The 25,140-nt window shown below is 35.8% G+C and overlaps 2 protein-coding genes across 10 annotated transcripts in view; both read left to right on the top strand.

Moving 5' to 3' along the window:
* Positions 1–537: 537 nt before the first annotated feature.
* LOC127811572 (U1 small nuclear ribonucleoprotein C-like) lies at positions 538–10,904 on the top strand. The gene is made up of 8 exons (XM_052351550.1): positions 538–614; positions 720–996; positions 2,767–4,184; positions 4,297–4,339; positions 7,229–7,270; positions 7,374–7,641; positions 9,414–9,697; positions 10,379–10,904. Exons 3-7 carry the CDS (start codon positions 4,177–4,179, stop codon positions 9,683–9,685), a joined length of 633 nt encoding a protein of 210 aa, XP_052207510.1. The 5' UTR covers positions 538–614; positions 720–996; positions 2,767–4,176; the 3' UTR covers positions 9,686–9,697; positions 10,379–10,904.
* A 2,126-nt stretch (positions 10,905–13,030) lies between these two features.
* Positions 13,031–25,140, top strand: part of LOC127811043 (uncharacterized) — a 30,236-nt gene continuing 18,126 nt past the window's right edge. For 4 of the 9 annotated variants that reach the window (XM_052350743.1, XM_052350740.1, XM_052350744.1 and 1 more), the window contains exons 1-3: positions 20,662–21,822; positions 23,509–23,629; positions 24,251–24,563. In XM_052350743.1, the coding sequence (XP_052206703.1) occupies positions 24,358–24,563 (206 nt within the window). In that variant the 5' untranslated portion in view covers positions 20,662–21,822; positions 23,509–23,629; positions 24,251–24,357. Of the gene's footprint in view, positions 13,439–14,325; positions 14,725–15,307; positions 15,429–15,982; positions 16,309–17,101; positions 17,175–18,671; positions 18,763–18,843; positions 18,924–20,160; positions 20,452–20,661; positions 21,823–23,508; positions 23,637–24,250; positions 24,564–25,140 lie in introns of those variants that run through there. The other 5 variants (XM_052350738.1, XM_052350737.1, XM_052350739.1 and 2 more) reach the window with 5 other exon arrangements.

Genomic DNA, 25,140 nt, shown 5'->3' with positions numbered 1-25,140 from the left:
GATGCTCGGTAAGAAAGTCCCTAAGACCCTCTCACCGATAATGACGGAGGGAGAAAGCTATCCTGAACTTCTCGGAGAAGACGACTATTATGGAATCTTTATCGATAAGATCTCAAGAAAAGTGGGATAAAGATTTTGAAGATCTCTACCCGAAATCCTGATCTCAACGCAAGAATAAAAGAAGAGGGGATGGTAAAGGTAAGGGATCTTCGAATGACCTTTTTAATGATTAGAGCATAAATAATTTTATTGAATTTTCTCGAATAGAGGATATTTGACTTAATCATCGGAGATTGACCGAGGGAGCGAGTCCCTGTCTCCATTGCAGGCACTCTAGAGGTAACAGAAGAAGGTGCTCGGCTCTGCATCATCAATTCAGAAGAAGGTGATCGGTTTTGCATCATCACTTTTATTGATTATGTTTATTTTTTTCTTTTAGAGATCTAATTTTTTATGAATGGTTGTCAATATTTTATTTGAAAGAATTTTTAATTGTTAAGGGGATGGAGGGACCGCGAGCCCTTGGCGCTGCGGATCCTTCACAGCCGCGGCCGCAGGCCCTTTCGCGCCCCTTGGGCTTGAGGATTTCGCGCGCCTCCTCCTTGTTCTGTCCGGTTGGATTGATAAATTGATTTAATTAAATTTTTAAATCTTATTTTATCTTTTTTGTATTCGATTATGGTATTTTCTTTATTCGTTTGGGCCCCGTGAATGTGCAGAAACCCCAATCTTCCTCGGCCCATTGAATTTACGCTAGATAAACAAATGCATTCATGGATGAGGATGATGGAGCTTCCGGGGTGAGCTGTCAGCGGCTGCTTCTGGATCAGATGATCCATTGAGGGAATTCTCCGTCGCATCTCGTTTCCCTCTCTTTCGAAGGCGGGGATTCACTCCATTTGCGTTGATTTTGATTCCTCTCTTCAATCTGATACAACCTGTATATGTACTTCTTTGCTCCAGATCCCTGGAATCGGAACACATAATCCTGACACGGTATGAAAGTTTGTCGTATAGGCACATATATATGTGTTTATATTTACGTGTTCGTGTTCGAACGAAGGCCAATTGTTCGGATTGTGGCGTTGTGGTTTGTGTGATTATATTTATTTTATTCTTTGAATTTAGGGTTTAATAGTTCAATGAATTGGGTGAATTTCTTCCTAGAATCAGATCACCACCTGTTGTGTTTTTATTTTGAGATTATTCCCAACAATCTCTACCCATCATTTCAATTTTGTTTCACTTGAGCTTCCTAACAATTGAGCTCGAGTTGAAGACTCGCGGCTGGCTGAACATAGATACGAGATCGGGCTAGTTCATTATTTTGTTTAGGTTTACGTATTTTCTTTTGGTTTTTAGAGCGAAGCTTTCTGCAGCTGCATTCGAATAGCAGGGTAATTTTGATCTCTAGCATGTGATCTTGTTCTGAACAATAGCAAGCATACAACAAAATGCAACATTAAGCTAAAACTCTAGAAACTGTTGAAAAATGAGTCAAAATAGTTTATTGTTTGTTGATTTATCTTTGCCTAAGTTAATGATTTTCTGTTCCTAGTCATTAGTTAATTCTAGGAGTTGCTGTGATATGTAGGAGATTGAGTTGCTGATTTGTAGCAGATCTCTTTTTCTTATTTTGTTGAATTATTTTTGTTACAATATATGAGTTGTAAGGTTAGGGTGTTTGGCTTACCAGTTTGATTGCTTATAAGTTATTGGAATAGCATAAGTTATGTAGCTTATTTTTTTTTACATTTGACAACATTTAAGAATTTAAACCCTATTTAGTAGTGTTTTTCAAAAATTACTCCCCCCCCCCCCCCCCCCCCCCCAATTTTTTTAAATAAGCTCTTAGCAGCTTATTGCATTGACCAAGCAAAAAATAGATTTGTCCTCACATAATTTCCTAATTTCCATCTACCTAGCTCCTCCTTGCTGTTGTCGTCGTCGCCTTCTTGCAGCTTCGACCATTGTCTCTAGCTTCTCCATCGTCGTCGACCGCTCCATTATTGCCTTTGGCCGCTGTTTCTAGACCCATCCCCATCTCTTTCATTTTACTACCTTTGCCGTCGCTGCATTGCTCCAACTCCTCCTCGCCATCACTGCCTCTCTCCAGCTTTGGTCGTCGCCTCCAACTCCTTTGTCATTGTCGATCCCGCCTTCAGCTTCATCGTCTTCCATCGATTCTCTCTCTGCATTTGTGTATATATATGTATTGTCAGTCGCCACCTTTAGCTTCATCGTGTTGCATCGGTTGCCTCTCTGCGTGTGTATATATATATATGTATAAATATTGTATTAATATTTTTTTAATAATTATATATAATTTATCAACATTTAATAGTAAAATTTATCAATTAAATATTAATTTATAATTTATTTTTATTAAAAATTATTGTTTTTGTAAATTTTATTTGCATTATTTAACATGTCTATTTTTGTTAAGTTCTAATAGTTTATTAATTTTTTCAAACCAAATACATAACTATTTAACTGACAGCTTAAAATATATTTATCCAATCCAAATACGTTATTAGCTTATTCATTTTTTTTTTTTTATGAAAATTTCTTTGTGGCTACTGTTCTAAGTTGAAATCCAGTCACTTTTCCTATAGAAACAACCAAGAGAGGTGTCTGCATTCATAGAAACCTTATCACAGACACAACCTTTAATTACTGGAAAAAACAAAAGTATGGCAACTCACACAGAAATCTTCATTAGACATCAGTTCTTGGTCCCTTTAACAAGAAGTTATCTTGATGCAGATTTTAGGGCTTTTGCACGAGGTTTTGGGGGCTTCTTGTTCTTGCCCCAAAGCTTCAAAGCTTTTGGGTCAGTTCCTATCTCCTCGCAGAACATCTCAACGGTTTCTTGATCTTGTTGGGGTGTTCAGCACCCATGCTTCTGAACGAACTCCTCCATCTTCTCTTAGCTTTTTTCTTTCTGTCTTCGCATTAGTAAATATTGGTGGAGGGTTGACATTTGGCTGGTGGAACTGAGACTTGCGATGGTGGTGAGGATGATAGAGGAAGATCTAGCCGTCCTTACCACCAACACAAGTCTCAACTTGACCAGTCAAAGTCAATCCTCCACCAATATCTACTAGTGCAAAGACAGAGCTAACAACTGGGCAACGAGAGAAGATGGAGGAGTTTGCTGAGAAGTGTAGGTGGTGAACGCCCAAACTAGACCGAAAAATTATTAGAGCAAGTTCTGCAAGAAGATATGGATTGACCCAAAAGCCTTCAAGCTATGAACTGAGAACCACAATGGCCTCCTTAATGCGGAACATCCAAGAAATAAGGAAAGATTGAAGAAGAAAGTATGGATGAAGTAATAGAAGAGAAGGCAACAATAAAGAGAGAGAGGAGGAAAACTCAAGACACATAATATCGTGGTCTTATCCCAAAAGACAAAGCTATCTCCATCTTTGTTTAACAAATAATGGTCCTTTTTAGAGGGATTGATGTACTTTAGGAGAAGAGTGTAGGCTATTATAAACTTATTGGTTTTTTTTGCAACTACGATTATGATTGAAAATGTGCACAAATCTAAGCTTAACAATTTTGAGAAAAAATGTTATGAGGTTAACATTTAAGAAAAATTTAGATAAAGATAACATTGGTTTAAAATTTATTAATAAAATTATTTTTAATTTTTAAAAATATAGAAGAACATTTTTAAAATTTAAAAAAATTGAAAAGATTTTAATGTTTGATAACACTGATGCTCGTTTTATATAATAGAGTATAATAGATATTTACACCCTAAAATGTGAGGAGCTTGGCTAGGCTAGCCAACTCAGATGGGCCTAATCAATATTCTTTTGGGCTCTACTATATACAGTAAGACCAAACTTTATGGGCCTGTCGCCCCATTGAGTTCTTTATATAAACGAATAGAACTTACGTGGTAAGCCGTCACTGGTTGCCTCGGAACCATCTAGAGTATTCTCCATCCTCAACATCTCATTCTCTAGGCCGCATCGTTCGGCGCCGGCGCCGTCACCGCTACCGGCGGAATTAATCTCTAAAACTCTCTCTCTCTCTCTTGAACGCCGTTCTTCACTTCATTTGCTTCCACTTTGGTTCCTTTCTTCGATCTGATACAGCCTGTACATATAACCGCCTTGATCGCTTCCTTGCTCCAGACCGTTGAAATCGCACCGTATAACGATGCCTCGGTATATAAAATTTTCATATACGCCTATATGTACATGTTTAGATTTATGTAGATGTTTCCGAACGCAGACCAATTGTTTGGACTGTGGCGTTGTGGTTTGTGTGATTTTGCAGGTACTATTGTGACTACTGCGACACGTACCTGACCCATGATTCTGTGAGTTCTTCTAATTTTTCTGTTTTGTAGAATATTTCTACTATAACGCGTGTGTTTTTATTTTATTTTTTAAGTTTATGGGTTGATAATCCAATGAATTGGGTGGGATTATTCATAGAATCGTACCTATTTTGCTTTTATATGTTGGTTTAATATTATTGGCAACAATCTCTATCCATCATTTCACTTTTATTTCACTCCAGATTTATGAGAAATTAGCTGGATTTTGTCAAAACTTGGCACAGTAATGTTACTGGTTGATCATACAGGATCCTGCTAGTTTTATTATTTTGTTTTGGGTTTGCGGTTTATGTTTTTTCCTTTGGTTTCTATAGTGAAGGTTTCATCAGCTGTAGTTAAATAAAAAGGTAATTTTGATCTCTAGCCTGTGATCTTGTTCTTTCCAAATATAATGTCAATGAGATCTGCTCTCCATGTCACTGGCATATTAAATAGTGACATTCTATTTTGTTGCAATACTTGTGTAAAAAACTCTGTACTTTGATTATCAAACTTTGGCTGGATAAGTAATGGTTTCCTATCGACTGTAAATACCTGAAAAGCCTCTGCTTTCCATATGCCAGGAATGTGGCAACTGGTGCCTTTTGAGCATCATTTCAATTGTTTTAACCTAGGAGCTGCGGCTACTATAATTTCCAGGAAATGTTACCCAGTCAATTGTTCCAACTGTTTTTTCAAATATAAACAGTTCTTTGAATTTGAGGCTAATATTTTCTAGCTTCACCCTTCAATGCTACTTATTTGGAGAAATGTGAGAAATGTCACCTTTCCACCATGTGTTTACTGGAATAGTGACGTCCTTGGCAAAAGTGACTTCACATTTGAATTTGGTGTTGCCAATAACAAGCTTCAAACATCTGTCTGGGTTTGTGAACTAAGGTTGAAGATGCCTGATTTGTGGAGAACCTGAGAAATTGCCTGATAAAGGTTAAAATCTCGCAAGTGGCTGCTGAACTGGCAGGGTTATGATGGGCATAAACATTGTGGAGTTGCCAATTAGAGGAACAATGTGACAAGCCCTTATCCCACAATATAGGTCAGCTATATGAAGTCTAGCTTTCCATTCAATTCATGTTCGTTCAAGCCGACGAGTTTTATTCTAACTGTTGGAGTTGCCAATTACATATCAGCAGAATATTTCATTAGTTACTAGTGCTGCATTAGCAATTTAGTGGTGAATTTTCTTTTTCTATATATAATTAAGCTGTATAAACAAAACCACCACTGAAAGGAGCAAACCTTGAACATGACGTTCAAGAACTCTAATGCTTGTGTACCTGCAAGCAAGTACAGTAACCCCATAAAGTCAACAAAAGAAGATAATTATGAAGTACTGGACACTGAGGTTAGAAGACAATGAAAGTGAGAATGATTCCCTTCCAAAACCTTTTGCCTCATGTCTTTCTAGAGCAAAATGCATGGTCTTCTGTCTTCTGTATCTTTGCTTTAGGGTAGCGTGATCTCATTAAAAGACAAGTTTGCAACTAAAGCAGGCATTATCTATCCATTGGATTGTGTAAAGGGAGATTGTTGATGGATTCCTCTCCTTTTGCACATTAGTCCAATCCTAAATTTATCTTCCTTATTTACAAATATTTTCTGAGGGCAAACCTTGGTAGCAAGTAGCAACAGTTAGTACCCTCACAACACAGAGAGCCTTTTACACTAGGATGCCCTTTACTAAGATTATACATCCTCAGGATACAAGTTCAGTCTGTTATTTGATCAAGAGTAAGCTGGCCTGTTCAACTGTTGAACCCTCTATCGAATGGGGATTCTGTTGTGTTCTTAATTGGATGGTCTTTGTCATTGAGCTGGATTTAGCTGGTGTAAATTGCCTAAATTGGTCATTTTTTAATTAAAAGCTGAGCAAGTTGGTTAGTGGAGCTTGTTATTATGATTTAAAAAGTAAACAATTTCAGTCTTATCAAGCCTCGTCCCACATTCTTTGGGTAAACTATTAACAAGCAAATTGAACACATTTGATTGTTCATTCTTGTTAATTTGCTGTGAAAGCAAGTGTGTACCATTGCACGGTTTTGTTATATGCAGGGGCGGATCCAGAAATCTATATAGGGGGAGGCTAAAATTTTTTTTTGAGGTATAAAATTACGCATCACAAATTTTGGGGTGGGTTGAAATTTTTTTTTTGACTGAATTATTAGTAAAATTTATTATTTTTTACATTAAAAAATTAATTTTTATATTAATTTTTTTAATATTAAAAAATAATTTTAATATTTAAAAAATATTTTTAATTGTGAGCCCAGGGCAGCTCACGCATGCATCCGCCCCTGGTTATATGCGTAATTATACATAATCTACTTGGAAAAGGAATACTTTATATTGACAAGTGGTTAAAGCAATACACATACTGCTTTTCGTGGTAATATCCCACCCAGTTCTGAGAAGTATACAGGGAAACTGTTTTGATAAATTTTTTCTGTCTGCTATATTTCTGTTCACTCTCATACTGGTTCTGTTGATTATCTCAGGCAAATGTCTTATTCTTGCCTTTGTCTTGATAATTTTCTTCCTGCTAACAGATTCAGTTTCTTCTGACATTGGTTGTTCCAAGTATTACTTGGCTAGCAGACTGGCATTGTTATCTTGCTTTCTACTTTCTAGACTCTGGCAGTATTTATCTCACACCTGGAATACTGCAATACATCTGCATGAACCTCTCAACAATTTGCTTTTGATATAATGCTTGATTTCTTGTGTTTCTAATTATTGATCGCCCGGTTATTGATAAGAAACTTGAAGTGTTTATTTTTTGTGCCAATTGCAAAAGATATTATGTATGTTCACTTAGACAGTATGCAATTATTTATCTTTCTTGATACTAAATGTTATGTCTTTACTCAGCCCTCTGTTAGGAAGCAGCACAATGCCGGTTACAAGCACAAGGTACATTCCTCAGAAATATGAATTTGAAAATGATTATTTTAATTTTATCTCAAATGATTAATTTCGTCAAGAGCATATAATGCCAATTCTGTGTTCCAATCAGGCAAATGTTCGGTCCTATTATCAACAGTTTGAGGAACTGCAAACGCAAATTTTGATTGATCAGAAGATCAAGGAGCATCTTGGACAGAGTGCAGTGTACCAGCAAGTAGGTGCTGCTTACAATCAGCATCTTGCTTCTTTACCAGGAAATATTCAACGGCCACGCCTACCTGTTCTACCACCACCAGTGTTGCCAATTCCAGGTGCTGCTCCCTCACTATTGATTCCAGGAATCAGGCCTCCTGTGTTGCCAAGACCAGGCTTTCCAGGTAACTGATCATTTCATGAGTTGCATTGGTATTTGCGTAGTTTGTAAGTGGAAATGATATGGCCAGTTATTTTTTCATAGGTTATTTTGGATGAGTGTGTCGCTGTCCTTTGTTATAAGGATTATTGTGTAAAACATTCTATTGTTGTGTGTTGATTAAGTGAAATGATTGGATCGATCAAATCCTCCATCAGGACTGACCAGCAGAAGGAGCTTTAAATAAATGTAACAGCATTTTCGATCAGTCCAAATCTATTTGATTCGCACTAAATGCCATGAAGGACAGGTGGTTCAGGCCCTTCAGGGATTTCTTTGTGTTCACTAACATCCAAGATGAATGATCTGTTGGCAAAATGTTAGGAATGAGGCTCCTTGTAGCTAGAGTTATTTGTCTCAGGTGTCTGCTTGTTGCTTCCCCTAGATTTTCAGGGCATTACTTGGGAATTAACTAATCTACTTCCATGGGAAATTACGAGCTTATTTTTTGCTTCCTCAGTTATGCATTATTCCTTGACAGTGACGAAACATATAACTTGTACAAATCTTTCCATTTTCCAAGTCGATCCAATCCATTCGTTCGTAGAAATATTTACTCGATCGCAGACATTTATATAACATCTCTGAGGATCTCATATAGGCCTTTATGGTCCTGTCCTGTAAATGGACCTTTATGAGCTTCTAAAATATCTTTAAGGCCATGACCAATGCCTAGAACATCCATGCTATCTTTCGCTGTACCTCTGACTGGGGATTCAAGTTTTTGATAGCTGAGATTATTCTTTTATTAATATAGCAAAAGTGGTGCAAAAGTACTTGACTGAATACTTTCATGAAATGGAAATTTTTTTGTTGGTGTGTGTGCTTGTGTTGGGGGGGGGCGGTTGTGAACAAACTGTTCCAAGTACATCTTTGTAGTTTGCTTGTTTTATACAATAAAATATTAGAAGGAGATGGAGTCTCGTGAACAATCACAAGTTAAATCTTAGAGACAGTTGACTTGTTGAAAACATCTTTGATGTTCTCAAGCTTCATCAGATTCAGCCATCCCCTATGGCCTATGGTATGGTACTTAATGATGCTTTTTTGTTTGCCCATTATTCTTTTACATCTGTTGAGTGACAATGGTCTAAATATTTTTTAAGTTTTTATTTCTATTTTTGTGTAAAGCTTGAACTCTAGTTGCTTACTATCCTCTAAAAAGCTTGGAGTAGTAACGTGTACCTTTTGGAACTCTCCTTGGGGCTGACTATTTGAGGCTTTGTCCTGTTCTCTTTTGGAAAATACATAAAAAGAAGGCCAACCTAGCATATAAGGTTCTGGCTGCAGCAAAAAGTGTCATGGACAGGGTTTTGCTGAGTGCAGAATTTCCCATTATTGGAAGTGTTGTTTGTTTGTATCTATCAATGACTGCTGCTTTGTCTTTTTCAACTGTAAGAAGATGCAGTATTTTCCAATCTCTTCTCATTTACTCGTTTGATCTTATAGGATTCCATGTACTGGAGGATTGATTTCTAAATGGGCAACGGGTTATTATGTTTCCTGGCCTTAGAATTTCACTTGGTTTTTAAGATTTTAGTATGAATGGGAGCTTTTGTCCTTGGGTTAGTCCTACTTCTTGCAGAGATTTGTTCGTCTTTGGTACTTGCTTTTAGATCTAGCATAAAATTGCTTACTAGCCATGCAAATATGTTCCTCATTTCTTGGGATTTGATGGTTCAGTTTGGACAACCTGATGGTGGACTGAATAGTTTTTCAATGTGTTGCTTTTGGCAGGTTATGGGGTAGCTCCACCTATGGCACCAGTTGCAGGGCAACCACCAGTTGGTTCCTCCATGCCCATGCAAATGAATGGCCTTCCGGGCCATCCAATGTTGAATCCCCCAGCAACAGTTCCAGGGGGAGTACAAGTCCCAGGCTCTAGCAGTGCTCCCCCTACTGGTCCACAAGCAGTATACCAGGCCAATCCTGCTGGAACTACTGCTCCTTCCAATTCTATTGCTACAGATAGATATTCATATGCACAAGCTTCTGAAGGCAGTCGATAATATTGTAAGCTGGTATGTTATCCTCTTTTTTGGTTGCATGTATTCTGAAAAGACTACTGTGTGAGACTGCACAATTTCTTTTGTCTGTTCTAAACTGACCAAATGATAAATAAAAATTTCTTGCCTCCTGGAGGTGAAGAAAAATGAAAATCTGAAAACGAGTTTATGAGGAGCCTGTTTTAAAGAACATAGAAAGTGGGATTTCCTTTTTCTCAGTATTAGTACTTCGGTCAATATGGATACCTCAAATGTAGGATATAGTTCTTCTTGGAATTGGATTTTTAAAATTCGGGTTATGATACACATACGTTTTTTGATTCTGAAAACAATTTGAGAAGAATTATAATGTAGATTTCGAATCCAACTTAGAGCCAAAAAAATAAAGGCAAAGGAAAATGTAAACTGAACTATACACTTGCTGCAGAGGTTAAAAAAGAAAAAAAAAAAAAAAAAACTATAATTCATTAATTCATGTAGCTGATTCTGGTTAGTGGGGTAAAGGGTTGTGATTGTTGTTGTATTATGGAAATAAGTGGTAACCATTACGGGCTTTTTTATTTTTTTAGTTCTCAAACATAACGAGTTCTCTCTTTGAGATAGCATCGGCTCTTCAACTAATGTTTATCTGGATTGTTGTTATGTACATTATTCACCCTGGCCGTTAAAATATCTCCATCTACCTCTTCTGAACAGAGCAAAGATATTCATCCCAGAAATGTACAACTTATCAAGGTCTCTGATTCTCATTGGATGATGATGCTGTTCAGCAATGGAGTGGAGAGGAATTGTTATGAAGCAGATTCTGTTGCTGAGACACTAATTAATGCAGGCTCCAGTGTACCAAAACCAGTTAGATGGGTTGGGATTTTGGAAGTTGGATTTTGGTTTTGTGTTATACTGCCATATGGAATCAGATGATGTTGATTGAACATAGATGTCTCAGACCATGTATCTGATTCCCATGTTTCCACTTCATTTCGAATCCATTTTGGTGCTGATTTTGGTCTAGCTAACAAGATGTCTAGTTGGAGTTTTTTAATGTAAAGGACTGCTTGTATTGGATAATTAGATAAAGAATAATGATACCGAATTCTAAGGGGTAGGCTGAAAAGGTTTTGACGGGGTAAAGTAACATGAATGACCTTGTGTCTTGTTGGCCCGTTAGACAACCTTTTGAGCCTATCCCCTCGGGATTAGTATCATTATTCTTTTGTATTTATATTGTGATGCCTTTGTTAGAGTAAATTTTTTTAACTAATGCTATTCATTTTTGATAGGGATTAATTCATGTGAGAGGGTTTATTTGGAGAAATAAAAGGGAGTTTAACAGATTTTATTTATTATATTTTTAAAATAAATATATAATATTAATTAAACACTTTTACATGAATTGTCATATTATCTAGTACTAGTTAAATTTTTTATATTTATTTATTATATATTTGCTAAATAATTTTCCTCTCTGGTGTTGGACGACGTGTGTTACATTTTTTTTGTCTTTTTTATTTTTTTGGTGAAGATCAAGTGTTAAGGTTTTTGTTGGTCTTGCTAATTGTTTTGAAGATTTGAGTTTGACAAAGAAATATGTAGACCGGTAAAAACAGCTTTGAAACCCTGAAATTGAGATAGATTTAGATTTGGGAAATTTTTCCTTTCTAAAGTAAAGAGGGAATTATTGAGAGTATAACATACATAATAATTGAATAAAAAGAGAATATTATATTTCATATAAGATAAAAGTGTCATATGGATGTACAAAATTTAAAGTTAAATCACACTTAAATAATATTATTGAATTTGTTAGGAGGGTATTGGGTTATTAGTTCAAGTATTGGTTAAAAAGTTTGTATGTAGTATAATAATAGCATTAATTAAATTAATTAGCTAATATATTGTTGGTAATTAATAACCTTTAAAAAATATTAAATTATATGAATTAAATGTTCAAAATTCAAAATTAAAACACACAAAAAGTTAAGCATGATATTTAAATTTTAGAATCTCAATCTATATAAGTGAAGCTTGATATAAACTATGAGCAAATGGAGATGGTCTTTAGTAAAAGAGGATTACAAATTTAAAATAAATAGTTTACACTTGTCACAATTAGATATTTTTTACAGAAAGCACAAAGAGATTAGGTTGCTGCGACTTTGTTACAAAAAAAAAATAAATTATTCAGTATTTTGGACAAAAATTAACATTTTGATTAATTATTCAATTTACTCACATTTTGAATAATTATTTTAATTATTCAGAATTTTTCAACATTGTAAGATGTCTAAATCAATCACCAAGCCACACTCTATATAACCCAGTCATTCTATAGGGCCACACATGTTTACTGAGCGCTTTACAAAAAGGGGCAAAAAGACAAAATTGTCCTTGCCCACTTTGCAAATTTGCAAAGCGGACCATTGCCTCTACTTTCTCCTCGCTCCCCTTCCATGGCTGCGTCTCCGCTGCCTTTGCCTCGTCACGACGCCTTCCCTTTGTTGCCTCGTTGCTATCGCTACCTCATCGACCGTTGCTGGAAAATGCAACGACGATCGGTAAGGCGAGGCGAAGAAAGGCAATAATAGTAGCGAGGTGACGACAATATGGTAGCAAGATGAAAGCAGCGAAAACGCAATCGTGGGATGGGAGCAAGAAGAGAGCAGGGACAGTGGCTTGCTTTACAAAATTACAAAATAGAGGGGTAATTTTGTCTTTTTACCCTTTTTTATAAGGCGCTCCGTAAGTTTTTCATGCTCTCAAAACTTTTCTCTATGTAACCTGACTTGACCTGAGCTGACTAAACTAGTGAAGCTGATTTTGGAAGGAATAACGAGTTTAGTATAGTGTGAAAACGTGACAATTTTTTTTTAAAATAGGGGACTTTTTTGTGCCTTGTATTATTCGCACGTGTGTGTAATTTTTTTATATTTTTTAAATTTCCTTATTAAGAAAGCAAATGGTTGGGACTCACGATGGCTCCCTTACCTTGCTTTGAACCAAAGGTTATACTATATTATAGTTGATTGAGCAACTCTTTATATTATTAAATATGAATAGAGATAGTGTGACAGTTATAAAAAAGTATTAAATTAATATTATATATTTATTTAAAAATATATGAAAAATAAAATTTATTCAACACTCCTTTATCTTTCACAAATAAATATTTTTATATAATTTATCACATGATTTATTTTTATTAAATACGAATAACATGATTAAAATTTATTTGGGTTGTCTGTGCGTAACACATGCGCTATTATCTATTGGTAGGAAGAATAAGAAAAAAAAAAAAAAAAAAAAAAATGGGAGAGAGGTGGCAGCTGGAGACGGCGAGTTCCCGCGACCTGCTGGAAAGTGGAGAGTAGGACAGAGTAACTGAGAATGACGACGACGACGATTGTCCCGTGAGTGAGTGAGTGAGAGAGAGATGGCGGCTGCTGACAAATGCTTTTCCTGTCGTCTTCCGGGAGAAGCACCGCCAGGCCGTAGTTTCCTCATCCGTCCCGTCCCGTCTCTATTCCGTCAAATGTATTCGGTGTGAATCCAAGAACTGTTCTTCGTCCCTCTCCTCTCCGATTGCTTCGATCTCACCCAACTCCAACCTTTCACTTCTCCAATTCTCTCATAAATTGCTCCTTCTTTTTCTCGGAAAATATTGGGGGAAAACCAGTTGGAAGAAGAAGAAGCAAAACAATGCAAGCATCTCAGGAAATCTCCATTTCTCCGCCAGAACCAGAAGTTGTTGCTCCCCAGGTCTCTCTCTCTCTCTCTCTCTCTCTCTCTCTCTCTCTCTCTATGTTTATATATATATATATAATGCGGTCTGTTGATGTACCTTATCATCAACCAGAAGCGGTCTGCTTCTAGTGTTTATTTTATTAATTTTTTGTGGGTTGTAGCAAGTTCATCCTATGGTTTCTGGGTTCCTTTTGTGTTCTGGATATATATTCTCTCTGTGGTGGTCCAACTCCGCAGATCATGCATACTTTCAGCTATTTAGGGTTTAAAGATGTTCTTACCTTCAGTTTCGAATGAGATTAGGCTTAAATGGCTATTTGGGAAGTACCGGAATTTTCTATTCAAAGTTTCTTGCTTCTCTTTGTTCAATGTTTCTAGCATTTCTTTTCAGACTATATAATTTGATTGTATGTAATGTATTTTTTATATGAAGTCCATTATTTTCCAAGTGATTTTATGCATAGCAGCATTGGACATGAAACAGTGGTTCCCACAAATTTTGGAGCAGGACATCCTTTCCTGGAAGAGACAGTATTATGCAAATGGAATTACATATTATTATTTTGTACTTATTTATTTACTTAAGGATTCATTTTCAAGTGGACAATATGGAAAATCTTTTCAATTTGGCATCTTTTACATAATAAAGGATCACATAAAACTCTTCGAAGAGGTATCCCAATTTGATACCCAAAAAGACGTGGTTTATCCAAGCAAGTCACTACCTGTTCTCTCCATGAACATTAAATGGTTAATCAAGTAGAACTCCAAATGATCATTTTGGGTTTTGGACCACTAATGTAATATGTTTTGACATAAATTTCCTATATTTGGATTAATTGGATAGTCTTGATGAGCTTATAACTTAACTTATTTGGTTTGGAAATGTTTGTTGCATGCAGGTCAATCTTGAAACTGGAATTTCCACTGGAGAAGTTGTAAATTCAGGAACAAGGCACTCAAATCTCTCTCTTCAAATACCTCCTAAACCCGTAGGTTTTGGAAATAGTCGCAGTGGAAAAGGCTTATTGCAGTCTCAGGATGCTATGAATGGTGGTACTTCATCCAGGGGCTTTCTTCGGGCCTTAAGCTCAAAGAAGAAGTTCACAGCATGTCATGATGAAAGAAACTCTCTCCTAAATTCAGAGCCTAAGTCAGCCTCTGAAAGTCCTGTTTTGGAAAATTTCATGTCTACTTGGAAAAAATGCATCTCTCTTCCTGTCACACCTGCATCAAACCTGTCCCCTTCTGTTTCCACACCTGTTTCAGCTAGGACTTACATAGAACGGCAGACATCCCATGTAAGTTGATCTTCTCCATCACTTGGTTTGAAATATTGAACTTATTTTATGCACTTCAGTGGCAAATTGGCTCACACAGATGTTGATTGCATGAAACTATTTCAGACTACTGCCCTGCATCGTGTTTGGGCCACAAGTAAACTAATAAAATTTTAAGAAAAATAATTATTATCTTAGTATTAAAATTGAAATAAATGATACATTCTTAGTTGTTTTATGCTTTCTGGGGGTATGCTTATATTATACCGAGGATAAGTGCTTCACTTATCTCTTGCATTTATAGAATTATACCTGTTAAAAGAAATAAGCTTCATGTCTCAGTGGCAGAATCCATATTCATGTCTTTTAGTTATAGCAAGTGAATGGCATATGCAAATTGCTTATGGAGAACTCCCTGTTTTATGAATAAAAATCACCTCCTTCTCAACTACGGTAGCCAATGTATTAATTTTTCTTATTCACTGTCTTACTTCAGTACATCACAAATATAAGCTTTTATTGCATTACTTTTGGAGATTTTTTTTTTTTTTAATTAGTCTGTGGCCTTCACATATAGTAATTTGATTTATTGCTGTTCTTGCAGATAGGGTCAGTTCAAGCTCCAGTTTCAAGGTCTCTTTCTGTCCCTGGGCGAAATTGTGTTATTGTAAGATCATTTTCTTTTGCTACCCGTAAAGAGAATGGCCAAACAGATATTGCTGATGGTATGTAGCATGTTAATATACTGTGCCATTTGAATTGCTCGTTCCTCGAGCATTATAGAACTTATAATGATAAGCCCTTTCACCTTGATGTCATTTGTCTGGGTTGTATCTCTTTTGGGTTTGGCTCTGATCTTTCTTTCCCAAACCTGACCTTATTAAATGTGCAGTAAGGCTAAAATTACCCTAATATATAAGAATAATATATTTTACAATCTTGACAGTTTCTTATTACCATCAGGTATTTGAGCCAAACATACACCATCAAAACCTATTTAACTCTAAAAAGGTGGATATGGATTCTAGGAGCAAAAAGAAAAAAAAAGATGTGAGATTTTGGGAACATATCCAATGCAAGTATGAGAGAGGGATTACAATTTCGAATTGGGCAGTGTTATGGAAAACCCATTATGAACCCAACTTGTTGCCATACCTACTTCAGATGTTGATTTGGCTTTGGAGACTTGGCATCTTACAGCTGCATCGTTAAACATTACATAATCTATTTGAATGTTGTAATTACTGTCTTATTTTTTCCAACTTTACTTCTGTGCAAGTCAGATGACTCTGATCAAATAACTCCTGTTCCCTTGGAAGAGAATGATGAGGAGATTCCTGAAGAGGAAGCAATATGCAGGATTTGTTACGGGGCATGTGATGAAGGAAATACACTCAAGATGGAATGCAGTTGCAAAGGTGCCCTTAGACTTATTCATGAAGAATGTGCTGTAAAGTGGTTTAGCATGAGAGGAAATAAGCAATGTGATGTTTGTGGGCAAGAAGTCTCCAACTTACCAGTAATATTGCTTCGACCACCAACTTCCATGCAAAGAAACAATATATTGGACCACAGTCAACAGAATTTGAATTCAGAAATAATGAGGTGAGTAAAAGTGAGGTGCAAAGTTTCACCTGGTGCCATGCTTTGCCATAAAGCATGAATGATGCCGTTCTGATGATTTATTTGCTGAACAATCCTGTTCTATATTGATGCAGTTAAGTCAGTCAAAATGTAACATCATGCTATAGCTAGTTTCTTTTTTCTTTTTATTTAAATTTAAGTCTCACTTGATCTTTTTTATCAACTGATTAGCTTAAGGAGCTGTCTTCATTCATCAAAACTCCATTCATTAAAACTCAGCTGAATGATGCATGCTCTAACTCAACTTTTCAGTTGAGCAAGTCACATCAGAATTTATGAACACCACATTTTCTGCCATGGGGAAAAGAAGTTGTTCAAAATCATTAATCAACTATGCTACTAACACGAAGCACTGTTTCTGGATTCACTCTAGCTTGTTTTCCTCATTTCTATGCTTGTTTTTGAAGTAAATTTTGGTGGGTACCATTTGTCCAGAAAGCTTAAATTGTTAGCCAAAAGGTCAAACGATATACATTAAGCTTTGCAGCACTGCCTCTCATGTGCAATCAAGCTTGCATGTAGGCATACTAAAATAACTAAGGAGCACCAAAACACACAGAACAAAAGTTTACCATGAATATAAAAAATGGGAGCAAACACATTAAGAAGACTTGAATCCATGATTTTCTAGAAGAAAAACTCTTAAGACCATGTTAAGTCATCACTTGCCCTAGAACTTAATCTATGATAAAGTGGTAGTACAACAGTATATATCAAGTTTTTTAAAGATATTCGTTCATTTTGTTTTCTGCAGTGTCTTGCAGGACTTTGTGACGCTTGTGGTGGTTAGCTCAATCTGCTATTTCTTCTTTCTTGAGCAGCTACTGGTGTGCCATCTCTTCTTAAAAAGAACATCTTCGTTGTAACTTTGGTTAGACACTTCCTGTGTGCTGGAAACTCCTCCTTCTCTCGCTTGAAACAATATATATATATATATATATTTTTTTCTTTTCCTGAATTATGGTTAGTGGATAGTCCTGTGGTAGGTTTGATGCTTGCAATTTTTTATCAGACAGATTAAATCCTGAATGATCAGGTTTGACCCACTCTTGCTGGAAGCCATCTTGCAAGAGGAACTGATCTCAGGAGCAGAATTTTTGATTCCCAATCCCCTCTAAAATGGAGAAAAAGGAATGAAAAAAGGTTTTAGGTGGGTTGTGGAAACAAAGGATATGCATCATGCATGACTTATTGTCAATTCTGTTGTCTCACCAGGTTCACCTTTTCTACCTCAACATGGTGGCCTTACAGAGAGCTATGCTGAAGTCTTAACAATGTACCTGTTGCATCTATTTGCTAGTGTTAGAAACCTTGTACATATTTTGCTTACTTGCCAACTCTTTCCCACTATGTTTCTTAGATTAGTGACACCTCTCATTTATATCTTGTCTAGTTTAGTCATAAAAGCCTCTGATAGCTAGTACATAAAATGTTGAATCAAAGAACTTGGAGTTTAGTGGTCAAATTCTAAGTCAAGAGCCAGTCAGTAGGTCAAAGTGTTAAGAATATTTCATGCAGGCAGGGTTCTTGCGGTGTGCTTTTATTGTTGTTGTTGTTGTTTTTTTTTTAAGAGGCTGGAGGGAGACTGTAGCATTTAGGAGGAGGTTTTAGAGAGAACTTGAGTTGATAGAATTACAGCAAGTTGATCATCTATTAACCCCTATACTAACCCATCTTCCAATTTATAAGTGTCAAGGGGAGGAGTTCTGAACTCATTCCTGCCAAAAAGCCAAACTCAGGTCATTACAGCATCCTGTAGAATCTGGATGAGGTTGGAGAAGGTTGTAGAATGTTTGGTGGCGGAGCTGCTCCCTGTGCAGGGGATCATTTGGAAACTCTATTTCTCTATGATTTAGTCATGTGAAAAAGTAATTCAAGGAAGATCAAACCTGTGACAAGCTTGTAGTTTCTAGCCACCAAACCACAAGAGCTTAGTAGCCCAAATGAGAGGGAACACTTGGAAGGCCTTCTCAAGGATTCTAAGTGCCTAAGTAATTTTGGTTGCTTGTTTGCTTGGTCAAGGGAGGGTCTCCCTTGATTGAGAAGAAGGGGATGCCGAGGATTTGAATCCTAGTGAGTGGGTTAAGATCGAGTGACCTTCAGAGACTTCGGCATGTGGGTCAAGGTTACACCCAAACAAGTGGATCAAGGTGGAGTGACCTTGGACCCAATTGAGTGGGTACCTACAAAAAGAATGAGCTTTTTAATACCCATAATGAATAGAAAAGGAAGATGGCTGGTCCCATACCCAACGCTTTTATTCATTTTTATACATTAAAATTCAGCAAGAGTAATTTTTTATTTTATGCCCTCCCATTTTGTAGGTTGATGACATGAAAAATGAAGCCTTTTTGGTTGCCCTGCCTTGTGCTGTTACCTTGGGCCTTTTGTCATCTACATTTGCTGTCCTACTTGGTACAATCAATTATCTGGAAAATAAGCTTCTTGATTTTTGAGTGGTATGACCTGCTTGATCATAATTTGTTTAACATGCAGCAATCAAGGAGTATATATGGACATATGCAACTCTTCAATTTGCACTTGTGGCTATGATTCTGTTCCTGTTCCATTCCTTGGTGAGTCATACGTCTACCAATCATTAACCTGATATCATAAGATTTGTTTTGTAAACAAAAACAAAACAAAAAGAACAAGAACAAGAAAAAAAACAATACCTTAATAAAAGAACAAGAACAAAAAAGAACTGCTTTGGGGATTGATGCATAATGACCAGAAAATTGAGAAAGATTGAAGAAGAAAGAGAAGAGATTAGGGGAAGAAGAAAAGAAGAAAAAGAAGCTTAATAAAGAGAATTGATAGAAAATAGAGACTATGCAGAGAGAGAGAGAGAGAGATTTGCATTCAATACCATTGCAATAATTTCTAAATACATTGTAAGCCTATTTATGGGTAAAAACCCAATTCTAACTAAAATATAAGCAACCTAACTTCAATTATCTCATCAAAATAAATAAAAGATATCATCTAAAATCTAACTGAAATAAGATAAATAATTAACTATCCTATCATAATTACTCTAGCTATAATTAATTATTATCCTAACAAAATAATAAAATTCATAAAAATGTAAAATTTGAATTTCAAATTTTAAATAACTCTTAAATCCTAATATCCAACATAAAAATTTAATAATTCTAATTTCTCATTACCGATCCTAAATACTAATCTAGTCTTACTATAGGTGCTAGTTTTTTTTTTTGTAAATAATATTATTTACAGAAACAGTATCGGATTGATATGGGGATGTCCATATTCATAAATGCATTCGGAGAGAGTGTTTTTTGATAAAAGACCAAATGTACTTGCCCTGTTTTATCAAAAAATGCACTTGGCAAGTGCATTTTTTGAAGAAGACAATAAAAGCACTTGCCAAGTGCATTTATTGTTTCCCACACAGACAATTTTTTAAGTTTGGTGACCAGTATTAGATTGGTAATTATTTGCAATCCAGTATAATTTCAGTATTTTTTTAAATAATATCATTTAAGAAAAGACTAAGGATACATGGATACAATGTAAAACAATTGGGGACAAGATGACTGAGTTTTAGAAAGCACAGAATATGATAGGGACTTCAAAAAATTAGATATTTCTTTATACCATAAATATATCATATATTGATGTTTGATTCTAAGATAATAAAGAGATGCAAGCTAATAATAAAAAAAGTTGGAAGTATAAATTTCAATACATTAAAGTCAACATATTCCCTTATACCAATTCTGCAAAAAAACAACCCAAATATTTTTCTGTGCTTTGTTTTTTTAAATAAAAGGTTAAATTTCCTTGCAGCTTCATCTGAAGCCACTTTGGGCAATAGTGGTATCCTCATTTCTGGGTTTTGGGATGTCGATGAGCCTCAACTCACTTTATATTGAATACTTCAGCTGGAGAGTTCAAGTTTCTGAAAATTCTAGCCCTGCGTAAAGCTCATTTTGAGGAGAAAGAAAGGTTTATTGTATTCATACTGGTGATGACTGATGAGCAAAAAGAGGGCGGTGGTTACTGGTTTATGTATAATTTTCCATATGCATTCAAAAGATTTCGTTAACATGAACATTTCTTCCAGATGGTTGTTAGCTTCTCTGCTTGTTGATACATTCAATTTATATATGTATGCAACAGACACCACGAGTTCAACATTACCAGCCAACAAAACCAATGGTTAGATTTTGCTTACAAAACTATTGGTCAAGTCTGCTTATAAAGGTGTCTTAGTGCTTGAAGTTCCCTGTTTCATGAGGGTCCGAGAATGTTGTATATACATAGTCTTCCCCTTACCTTTCTTACTTACGAATGTTTTGAAGCATGTCAGGGATCTAACTTTTTTCAATTAACTGTTGGAAAGAGTTGCTTGGGCAGCTTCTTGATCCACTTGGAGAATTTGTTATAGGCTTTCTCTTGATGCTACTTTCAATTTATTATGATGAAAAGGAATGGTCAAATCTTAACAACCAATTTTTGTATGGAGACTATTTTATCCAATCAAATCCTTAAGTTTGTTAGCACTCAACTTGTTTGTATGTTATTTTAGAATTCTCTTCAAAGTAGGGTTTTCTTTTTACAATTCGAATTTGAGTCAGGCATGTATAAGAAGCTAATTCCTTTCTTTAGCTAGTTTTTAAATTATTGATGTTTTATTTGAGTGTTTTGCTTGTTGGTTTGATCTAAGACTCTTTAAGTTAGAGAATGTCCTACTTAGGGTGTTTAGCTTAGGGTATGCCCCAGCTAAGGTCTTAGGACTTTATTTATGTAATTTTATTTATTTTTTCTTTCATAAATTCATAATTACAGAAAAGACATCTCCCCTTCCCAATTTGAATTGGTATATTTTGGTTACTTAAAGTTAAATAAGATCATCAAATAATTTGACAACTACACTTAAAAAATGTATATCTTATTGTAATTGAGTAGGGTAATTTTGAGATATATGTGGTTTAAAAGTATTAATTGATACTGGTTTGGAATTGTGGGGTGCCTGTGGAATTAAGATCAAAACAAACTAAATCAAAACCACCCATGGAAGCAACTTGAGAGAGAGAGAGAGACCTCGAAAGTAGAGAGCAGGACAGAGAGTAACACTGGGCATGATGAGAGATGGGCAGCTGGATGCTGACAAATGCTTTTCATGTCATCTTCTGGGTGAAGCACCGCAATGAACCGCACTGCCAGGCTGTAGTTTCCTAGTCCACCCCGTCTCTCTATAATCCATCAAATGTATCCGAAGCAACCCCCTTTTTGGGTATCAATCAAGGGCCTTTCCCTTTCTTCGTCCCTCCCCTCCCTCAATCTCACTCTAGTTCAACCTTTTGCTTCTCTCTGAGCCTCTCATAAATTGTTCCTTCATTTTCTTGGAAGATTTTGGGAAAGGAAAATCCAACTACAGGAAGAGGCAAAATAAATCAAGCATCTCAAGGAATCTCCAATTCTCCTCCAAAAGATGATGCTACCCAGGTTCCTCTCTCTCTCTCTCTCTATATATATATATATATATATAATGCATCTGTTGATATTCCTTGTCAAGCAGAATCTGTCTCTGTTGCGTGTTTATGTTATTTATTTCTGGATTTCTCTATTTGTTGGTCCAATGTTGTGGATCATATTTTACTTCTGAGCTGTTTAGGGTTTGCAGCTGTTCTTATCTTCTGTTTCAAATGAGATTAGGCTTAAAAGGCTAGTTGTGAAGTGGAGGAATTTTTTACTTTTAAGTTTCTTGCTTCTCTTCGTGCAATTTTTCTTTCATTTCTTATCAGACTATTTACTTTAACTGTATGTAAAGTATTTTGATGTGAAGTGCATTATTTTCCAAGTGATTTTATGCATAGCAGCATTGGACATGAAACAGTGGTTCTCACAAATTGGAGTAAGACATCCTTTCCTGGAAGAGCCAATAATATGCAATGGAATTACCTTTTGTATAATTTATTACCATATTATTATTTTACTAATTTGTTTACTTAAGGAGGATTCATTTTCAATTGAACGACAGGGGAAATCTTTTCAATTTGGCATCTTTTACAAAACAAAGTATCACATTAAACTTTTCAAAGAGGCATCCCAATTTGAAAATGACATGACTTATCCAAATAAGTCACTACCTGTCCACTCCAGAAATGTTAAATGGTTAATCAAGTAGTAATTGGAATGAGAATTCTGGGTTTTGGACCACTAGTATAGTATTTTTAACACACATTTACTGTATTTGGATGGTCTTGATGAGCTTCTAACTTCTTTGGTTTGGAAATGTTCCTTGCATGCAAGGTGATCTTGAAACTTAAATTCCCACTGGCAAAGTCGTAAATTTGGGAACAAGTTGCTCAGATCACTCTCTTCAAATACCTCCTAGATCCATAGGTTCTGGAAGTAGCCATAGTGGAAAAGTCTTATTGCTGTCTTAAGATGCTATGAATGGTGGTACTTAAATCTTGGGGCTTTCTTTGGGCTTTTAGCTTGAAGAAGTTCACAGAATGTGATGGTGAAATAACCCCTCCTAAATTGAACCTGCATCAAACCTGTGCCCTTCTGTTTCCACACTTGTTGATCTTCTCATCACTTTGTTTGAAATGTTGAAATTGTTTTATGGTCTTTGTTGGCCAAGGGGCTCTCTTAGATGTTGATTGCAGGAAACTATGTTAGACAACTGCCCTGCATTTGTGTTCGGGCCACATGTTAACTGGTAAAACTTTGGGAAAAGTAAATATGATCTTAATACTCGAAATTGAAAGAAAGTATCCAATTTTAATTGTGTTGTTATATGCTTTTGGGGTGTTGGGGCAATACTTACTATACGACATTATGCTGTGGATAAATGCTTCACTTTTCTCTTGAATTCGTTAAATTATACCCGTTAAACAAAATAAGCTTCATGTCTCAATGGCAGAAGCCATCTTTATGACCTTTAGTTAACGGCTCATGAATTGTTATATGTGGATTGTTTGTTGAGAACTCTGGTTTATGATAAATAAAAAAAACCTTCTGTTCAACTATTGTAGCCAATGCATTTATTTTTCTTACTCTGTCTTAGTGTCATAAATCAATAATCTCAGCTTTAATTGCATTACTTTTGGAGTTTTTTTTTTTTTTTTTTGTGTAGCCTGTGGTCTTCACATATTGTAATTTGATTTATTGCTTGTATTGCAGATAGGGTCAGTTCAAGCTCCGGTTTCTAGGTATCTCTTTGTCCACGAACGAAATTGTGTCATTGTAAGATCATTTTCTTTTGCTGCCCATAAAGAAAATGGCCAAATGGATACTGTTGACGGTATGTGGTATGCAAATATGCCATGTCATTTGTATTGTTTGCTCCTCTTGCTTTATAAAACTTCTAAAGCTATGCCCTTCCACTTACCCAGAAAAAAAAAAAAAAGCTAAGCCCTTTCACCATGATGTCATTTGTCTGAGGTTTACCTCTTTTAGGTTTGGCTATGACCTTTCTTTCCCAACATGACCTTACTAAATGTTTGTTAAGGCTAAAATATTCAATATATAAGAATAATATATTTTATGATCTTAATAGTTTCCTATTACCATCAGGTATTTGAGCCAAACATGCACCTTCAAAACCCATTTAATTTAAAAAAAGGTGGATCTGGATTCTAGGAGCCAAAAAAAAAAAAGAGGAAAGAGATGAGATTTTGTGACAAAATCCAAAGCAAGTATGAGAGAGGAATTACAATTCCGAATTGGGTTGCGTTATGGCAAACCTATTCTGTACCCAACTTGTTGCTATGCCTACTTCAGATGTTGATTTGGCTTTGGAGACCTGGCCATCTTATAACTGCATCATTGAGCATTAAAATAGTCTCTTTGATTGTTGTAATCACTATATCTCTTATTTTTTTCTTGCCTCCTATTTTTCTAACTTTACTTCTTTGCAAGTCAGATCACATAACTCCTGTTCCATTGGAAGAGAATGGTGAGAAGATTCCTGAAGAGGAAGCAATGTGCAGGATCTGTTACATGGCATGTGACAAAGGAAATACACTCTAGATGGATTACAGTTGCAAAGGTGCCCTTAGACTTATTCATGAAGAACATGCTGTAAAGTGTTTTAGCATGAGAGGCAATAAACAATGCGATGTTTGTGGGCAAGAAGTTTCCAACTTGCCAGTAATATTGCTTCAACCACCAACGTCCATGCAAAGAAACAATACATTGGACCATAATCAACAGAATTTGAATCCAGAAATGGTGAGGTGAGTAAAAAGTAAGGTGCAAAGTTTCACCTGGTGCCATAAAGCATGAATGATGCTGTTCTGATAATTTATTTGCTGAACAATCCTGTTCCATATTAATGCAGTTAAGTCGGTGAAAAATCTAACATCATGCTGTAGCTGTTTTTTTGGGTATAAATTTAAGTCTCAATCGATCTTTATTATCAACTGATTACCTTATGCTGCTGTCTTCATTTATCAAAAGTCGGCTGAATGGCGCCTGCTTCAACATATTTGTTGGCGTAGGAAACACAGTTGTTCAAAATCATTAGTCAACTATGTTACTGACAAGAAGTACTGCTCATGGATTCAATTTAGTTTGTATTCCTCATTCTTATACTTGTTTTTAAGTACATTTTGGTGGATTCCACTGATGCTGTTAAAAGTGCATGTAAGCGAGATTAAGCTACAATAAAGTGCAAAGCCAGTTCTGACTTTTCTTGTCAAAGCGAAGAGCAAATGAGAAAGCCCAGCTTAAGCTGTGAAAGAGTGTGCTCTTTTGTTAAGTGCAACATGAGCTTATTTATTTATTTTTACTGTTCTACAATAGACAAAATAG

This window comes from Diospyros lotus, chromosome 10 (assembly GCF_014633365.1).
Source record: "Diospyros lotus cultivar Yz01 chromosome 10, ASM1463336v1, whole genome shotgun sequence".
Classification (NCBI taxonomy): Eukaryota; Viridiplantae; Streptophyta; class Magnoliopsida; order Ericales; family Ebenaceae; genus Diospyros; species Diospyros lotus.
Note: the sequence above shows the minus strand (reverse complement) of the source record. Positions and strands in the feature narration are given on the sequence as shown.